This window comes from Sphaerodactylus townsendi, linkage group LG03 (assembly GCF_021028975.2).
Source record: "Sphaerodactylus townsendi isolate TG3544 linkage group LG03, MPM_Stown_v2.3, whole genome shotgun sequence".
Classification (NCBI taxonomy): domain Eukaryota; kingdom Metazoa; phylum Chordata; class Lepidosauria; order Squamata; family Sphaerodactylidae; genus Sphaerodactylus; species Sphaerodactylus townsendi.
Window position 1 is genome coordinate 120915169 of NC_059427.1, and position 7677 is coordinate 120922845.

General features: G+C 45.1%; 1 protein-coding gene across 1 annotated transcript; it reads right to left on the bottom strand.

Moving 5' to 3' along the window:
* Window positions 1-4801: 4801 nt before the first annotated feature.
* MCHR1 (melanin concentrating hormone receptor 1) lies at window positions 4802-7002 on the bottom strand. Its single transcript, XM_048490766.1, has one exon. The coding sequence runs from the start codon at window positions 6973-6975 to the stop codon at window positions 5968-5970; it is 1008 nt and encodes a 335-aa protein (XP_048346723.1). The 5' UTR covers window positions 6976-7002; the 3' UTR covers window positions 4802-5967.
* Window positions 7003-7677: the final 675 nt, after the last annotated feature.

A 7677-nucleotide genomic window follows, 5' to 3' on the forward strand; every position in this document is an offset into this window, starting at 1 on the left:
GATGGTGATCTTGTAGTACAACAAGGGCTTAACTAGGGTGGGGCCAGCCAGTGCTTGTGCCATTGATGCTACTGGGGCGGGGGGTGCCAGGCAGCCTACAGCCCCCACACAAACCTGCCCCCTCCACGGTTGAACTGTGCCCTTACCCTGAACTCCATGTGGAGTTTGGGGGTTGGAGCTCAGTTAAAGGCAGTGCCTGGATCCAGCTGCTGTAAGGCTTTCTAGAAAGAAGTGCTGGGCACGAATGCAACTAGCTTAACTAACAATGAACCTGCTGACACCCTTCTGATTGGCTCCTGGAACTTTGACTCGTGGACTGTATTACCAGCTTCTGCAACTTCTCTGATTTCCCTGACCTGGACTGTTTGGCTATCATTGTGGAATACCCTCTCTACTGGTCTTGCTAGAGCTGAGAGAAAATGTTGAAAATGTTGGGGCAAGGAACCACAAAAGGAGGGAGGGAAAGGATTTTGGAATAAAATAAAATTTCTAAATAACTTTATTCTTGGCATATTTAAAACATAAATAACAGCAGTTGGGTCACCAAGGTGTGTCCCCTATGACACCCTACGTAGAGAAACTGGACAAAATAGCATGGAATTGATGGCATGGACAAGAACATTTAAGTACTGGACCCAAATTCATTTTGAGCCCAAACCCAATAGCTTTATACATCAACTCTTATCAGAATCTGCTTCTGTGAAATGGTTGGCTGACATAGATAAGAAACTTAACAACATGGAAGGCTTTGAACAGCTGACCAGTTCCAAACTATGTCTGCCATCAGAATTCAAAATGAAATCAAATCTGTTTTAGTCGAAAGAGAGAAACTGGGAATGGTGCAGGAGGGGGGGAAAAGCTGCTCTCCACAGGCCTTGGGAATTGTCCGATCAGACCATTGTGCCAACTATTTGTACATTTTGTGCAATCCCCAAACATCGTAGAGCATACACTTTGGTTCGCTTTTAACGCCGCTTCTGCCCTAACGCTATGACTCTTGGCAGGTATAATAACACTCCATATGAGTAAACAGGTTATGCCAGTGTAATCATGGCCGCTTGTTGAAGACTGTTCAACATGTACTATTGGAATGTCCAATGTCACGAGTCAAGCATTACGCTCTATATACATCTGTCCATTGATAGAGAGCTCAAAACGATGTTAGGCTACCATCTCGTTATGAATTTTCTACTCAACGGTTCCTGTGATCTTGTATGTGAGAATGTTGCAAGTTTTTTGAGGAACTATTTGGTAAGGCGCAATCATTGCCTACATAGTAGCAATGGCTAAATTATTTTATGTGTGCATGAATGTTGTGAATGTTCAACGCTGTTTTAATGTATTTTAATATTTGAATGTCTCAGTTAGTAGATAAATGCACCTTTTTACTAACTCTGTAATTTATAATGCCAATAAAGGCTTTGGAATTGGAATAACAGCAGTTGCCATTTTCACTATGTTACTTCAGCAAGCAGTGTTTAGCATGACATATTTACATAACTGCACATTAGTCTCTTATACTAATTCAGTTCACTTCTCCCCAATTAGGATCCTGAACAGGCAGAAAAGAAGCCATTGTCTGTTCCTAAAATCACAGTTCTCACAAGTCCCATTTGGAAAACTGGCAAAGGGAACCTGATCAGCGTTTATGGGGGGAAATGCTTGAAATTAAGCCTGCTAACTCCAGATTGAGAAATTCCTGGAACTTGGGGGTGGCTTCTGGGGAGGGCAGGGTTTGGGAGGGGAGTGACCTCAGTGGGGTATAATGTCATAGAACAGGGGTGTCCAACCATGCGGCTTCAGATGTTCATGGACTTCAATTCTCATCAGCCCCTGCTGGCATGACCAATCTGGAGTCTTGTGATCCCCTGCTTGATTCAGTTTGCTGCAGGGCTGCATCTACATTTTTGAAGGCAGGGGGCAGGGGGTGATGAAGAGGTGCCGAAGAAATGGCATCAGAAGGAAAAGAAAACTGTTGGTCATAGGTGACTCGTGCTAAGGAGTATGGAGCATCATGTGTCCAGATCTGACCTTCCTGGCCCAAGAGGTGTACTGCTTCCCTTACTGCTTGTCAGGAGTGAAATTTAAAGATATGGTGGACTGGATCCCCAGACTGATTAAACCTACGGATCATTATCCATTTGTGATGGTCCATGCAGGAACCAATGACATAGCTGTGAACAGCATCAAAAGCTTGCCCCAGGCTTCTGAGGGGTGGGGCTGCTGGGAGGTGGGGCTTCCTATTAGCTATGTGACTCAGCCTCTGGAAGCAGCAGAGGTCTCTGGGAGCAGCAGCAGAGCAGTTGCAGTGGAGAAGAGGAATGGGTCAGAAAGAGCTAAGTGAGCTCTGGTTTTTCTTTTTGGAGGGCTTTTCTCAGAGCCACATATTTTTACAATAGGCTCTTTCTTATGCTCTTATGTTCTTATGCTATGAAGACCTCAGGAGGAAGCTGAATGGAATGGGTGGACAGGTGTTGTTCTCTTCTCTCATTCCTGTCAGAGGAAAGGGAATGCAATGGGAACAGAAGATAATGGAGCTGGCTGTGTTAGTGGTGCTGGCAGATGTGCTTTGGATTTTGGTTTTCTGCAGGATGACCTACTCGCATGTGATAGATTTCACCTATCAAGGTCAGGGAAGAATGAATTTAGCAGAAATGGGAGCTGGTAGCTGGTCAGATGGTGTGCATCCAAGAGCATTCAGAGAACTTTCTAGAGAGCTTGCAGAGCCTTTATCCATGTTAGGTCTAGAACCCTAAATCAATAAACAGACTCTGTATTGTTGATCAGCAGCACTTATTGATAGATATTGAAGCACCCAGCTAGTCAAAGCCAGTTCTGACTTTTGCTACCAGTTTTATTCCACTGCTAATCCCTCCTCCTACTTTCCCAAAGATGGGAGAAAAAGTTAGTTTAGAGCTAAGGCACCCCAAGGTCGGTGAAAGATAGAGATAAGAGCCATCTGACATCCTGTCCTCACAGGACAACGGAAACAATCCCATTTCCCATGAGATCAAAATGTCAGGGGAAAGCCTAGTTATCTACTCAGCAGTTGAAGCCATAAGCCAAAGAACAAGGAAAGGATGTCCCAGAACAGCAGTGATAACATATAGCAGACTGGTTACATATATGTTGTAGCAATTACATTGAGCTAGGAATGCATCTCAATCAACTGGATACAATCCCCCTGACAGTCCGTCATCTTCCAGACCTCTTGGAGACATGCCACAAGGTGAGAGAAGGGCAAATGTTATCCCAATTTTCAAAAAAGGGTGGAAGAATGACCCAGGAAAATACAGGCAAGTCAGTCTGACCTTTGTCTCAGGGAAGATACTAGAGCAGATTTTAAAGGGATCATTGCATGCATCTGAAGGATAACTTGGTGATCCAGGAAAGTCAGCATAGATTTGTCCTCAACAGGTCCTGCCAGACAAACCTCGTTTCCTTCTTTGATCGAGTGATGAGTTTAGTGGATCAAGGGAATGTTGTTGATATTGTTTACCTGAATTTCAGCAAACACTTTGACAGGGTTCTCCATGAGGTACTGATGGGTACACTAGAGGACTGTGGACTGGACTCTAGGACAGTTAGGTGGATAGGGAACTGGTTGGAGAACCGCACTCATGGAGTTGCTGTTGATGACATTTCATCAGAATGGAGGGAGGTGTCCGGTCAGGAGCCACAGGCCTCAGTTCTGGGTCCCATACTATTCAATATTATCTATAAATAATCTGGATGAGGGGGTGGAGGGATTCAGAGGCATGGGGGGAGAAATGGTACCTGGGGCAACACCTGCTCCAACCGCTCCCCCAACACCCCCCCCCCCCACCTAGTGGGGCAGGGCTGAGGGGCACCCAGCGGCAGCCCAGTCATGCTGCTCCTTCAGCCGGTGGAGGCTCTGCCAGCTGAAGAAGCAACCTGGCAGGGCAGGCCTGAGGGGAGGGGTGTGGGGTGCGATTCTCCGCCCCGCCCCCATGTGACTAGCTGGCGTGCACCTGGGGAAATGTGACCCCACATGTGCCTGTGAGCGCTCCACCTCTGGAGGGACTACTCATTACATTTGCAGATGACACCAAATTGGGAGGAGCAGTGAACATACCAAAAGATATGGAATTCAGTGGGATCTGAACAGAAAAGTGGGCAGATGAGAACAAGATGCCATTCAACTAGGACAAGTTCTTTATCTGGGCAACAAAAATGAGGAACTCGCATACAGAACTTGCACACTTCTGGGTAGCAGTGTGTGTGAATAAGATCTTGGGGCATGGGTGGACCGTAAGTGAAATATGAGCAGCCTGTGAGATATAGTGACAAAAAAGGTGAATGCAATCTTGGGGTGTATCAACAGAGCCGTAACATCCAAATGCCAGTCCCACACTACACTGCATTGGTCAGGCCCTACCTGGAATATTGTGTGCAGCTTTAGAGGCCTCACTTCAAAAAGGGTGTGGACAGAATGGAACAGGTGCAGAGGAGAGCAACAAGGATGATTGGAAGCCTGAAGAGCAAGAGGATAGGCCAAGGGACTTGGGAATGTTTAGTCTGGATAGGAGGAGATTGAGGGAGGACATGATTGCTCTATTTCAAGTATTTGATGAGCTGCCACTTAGAGGAGGGCAGAGAGCTGTTCCTATCAGCAGCAGAGGATGGGACTCATATTAATGCATTTAAATTACGGGTGGAAAGGTACCAGCTCGATATTAAGAGAACTTTTTTTTTTACAGTAGGAGTTGTTCAACTGTGGAATCCACCTCCTAGCAATAGCCTAATCAGGGTACGGACACCCTTCTGCCCATGACTGAACCCATAGCTGTTAGGCTATGGGCCTCTTTCATTAATCACTCATTTGTGCTGTTGTAGACATTTTACTCTTTAATACACTGTTGCTTGTAAATAAGGACATTTTGTCAGGTATATCTTTCCAAGCCTCTGCAGTCATTGTGATGTGACAACCTGTGTCAGTTAATCTGCCCTCTTCTACACAACTCTTAGTGGGACAGGAGCCATGATATTGAAGTTTTGGCTATCCCTGCTGAATGAAGGGCAATTTTCTGTATCAATATATACAGCAAGTAGTAGAGGTGCCACTTTTTTTATGGACAGAGGCTCTGCAAGTGTTTGTTGAATAACAAGTAGAAATCAGCAGGTGCTCATTGTCCCATCGTGGCATTTCCATGTCAGCAAAAGCAGCAGGAATTGAATGGCAGCCCCTACTCTTCAAATGTTCATTTATAAGTCAGAACAAATCCTAACAAGACTTTTAATTAGAGGCCTGTTGCCCTTGCAATTCAGTGAGTGATTCTACAAGCTACTGATGTTGTCTCTACAATCTTATTGTCTTTTCTTCCTGTATGCTGGAGGGCAACATTATCTTTTTTGCAAACGGAATGGCACATCTTCAGATAATGGACTTTGCAGGAGATATTGATCTGCTAGTGGTTCATATCGCCATAGGCACAATGAATGAAGTCATCTTTCATAATCTTCACTTGTTTTATTCTGTGCTTGGTTTGTTAATTTCATCACAGAGGCAATATCTGTGCCAAGTTTATCTGCTAAAAAGGCTGCTTAGCTCAACAAAAGTCTGGAAGCTATTGCTGGCCATTTTATCATGTCATGTGCATACTTTCACTCATTTGAGAGATAATTTGTGTAACAGTGGCAAGGCTGCTTCATTATGACTCATTGTTGGGTTTCTGTGATAACTGCATTGTTTGATTTTGCAAACTATCTTGTACTCTCAGCAATAACTTACATCCCTCTTCTATGTATCAGCAGAAGCAATGACCTAGCATTCATGCATTATAGGCCTCTATTGACATCTCACACTGCCTCCCGGTAAGGCTGACCTTGATAATTCCTCGTAGCCATTGCAGTCCATCAAAGAAATCTGTCTTGTAATGGCAAAAGTCTTGTAATGGCAAAGAAGTCTTGTAATGGCAAAATTATTAGACCCTCAAAGAATGGCAGCTAGTGAACAGCAACAGTCACAGGCACTGAGTGAGGAGAAAAGTCCTCCAGAAACTGAGTCTGCTGGGTAGCTTCTGATGCAAGCTTGAGGCACACACTGGCTTCTGTTGTGCTGTTGTTATTTTTGTTGACTCGAAACTGCTCCATGGTTGGACGGATGGCCACCATGAACTGGCGCTTGAAGGTCTCACTCAGAGCAATGTAGAGGAATGGATTGAGGCAACTGTTGGCATAGCCCAAGCTAATGGCAAAGTTGTAGGCATAGAAGAAGGCAACGGAAGGGTTGTCTATTCCAAGATGCACCAGCTGGAGGATATAGAAGGGTGCCCAGCAAATGAAAAAGGCAGAGCAGATGGCAACAGCCATTCGAGTGACCTTCTTGGTGCGTACCCGGTGACTCCTTTGGGGTAAGGGCACTACAGTGGTAGCCATATGCTGCAGAATTTTAAAGTAGACCACACAGATGATGAGCAAAGGTATAGCAAAAGCTAACATGAACTGGTAAAGGGTGAACCAATAGATATCAGTCTCAGGGTTAGGAAGCAAAAGAGCACAGCGGACCATCCCATCCTCCAGAGGCATCAGCCCTGCATACATCCATACAGGGATGATGGTCAGGAAGGAAAGGAGCCACACCAGGCCAATAACCAAGGCTGCCACACATGGAGTACGAACGTAAGTGGACTTCAAGGGATGTACAGTTGCCAAATAGCGGTCGAGGGTCATTACTGTCAGGATATTAGTACTGGTGATCTGACTGTTGGTGTCTAGAGCAGTGATGATGGTACATAATGGAGCTCCAAAATACCAAGCACCATTGCCAAGGAGTTGATGGATAAGGAATGGCATTCCCAACAGGAACAGAAGGTCCACAATGGAGAGATTGAAGATGAAGATATCAGGCACTGTCTGCTTGCACCTCAGCTTCTTCTTCTTGAGGATGGTATAGATCACAATAAGGTTCCCAACTATGCCAAGGAAACAGATGATGCCAAACAGGCTAGGCATGATCACATTGGTATATGGGGCTGGCCTTTCCACCGCTGCCAAAAACAAGCAAAAGAGATTACAGTGAATGCTTTAATATTCCATTGAATTTCTCTATGCTTAGCTAGCATATATTTCAAAACAGGAAGGATTGCTGAAGTGCTAAGTTTGAGGTCCAATTTATACTTTCTTCACTGCAATTGACAAAAACATGCCCCTGGTGGGATTCCCCCACTGGATGGAACTGCTCATGCTGGCCCAAAAAATATCTAGGCAGAGGCATAACTCCAAGAGGGCCAGGGGTGCGCGATGCACCAGACGTGCACCCCTGTGGGGACGTGGCGAGGGCGTTCTGGGGCAGAGGATTCACCAGTGCACCAGGCGCTTCCCCCCCTTTGCTACGCCTCTGCATCTAGGTGATCTTTGTGATGAGAATCATAGAGGTAATGTGGGCCTAAGGAACAGGGAAGCTTTATGACAAAGGTGACAGATTTATTTCACACCCAAATTACTAGGCCATTAAATTTTGAACAGATTTTTTTAATTTGTCTCATTTGCCGCTCATCCATAGCACTAAAATTCATGGACACCTAATGAGGCTGATGGGCCAGAGATTCAGAATGAACAAAAGGAAGAATTTCTTCACTCAGTGAGTAACTGAATTGTGAAATTCACAGCCAGTACATAATGATAGCCATAAACACAGACAGCTTTTAAATTGGA

Coding starts and splice junctions, on each gene's coding strand:
- MCHR1 (XM_048490766.1), bottom strand. CDS start 6,975: ATGCCTAGCCTGTTTGGCATCATCTGTTTCCTTGGCATAGTTGGGAAC.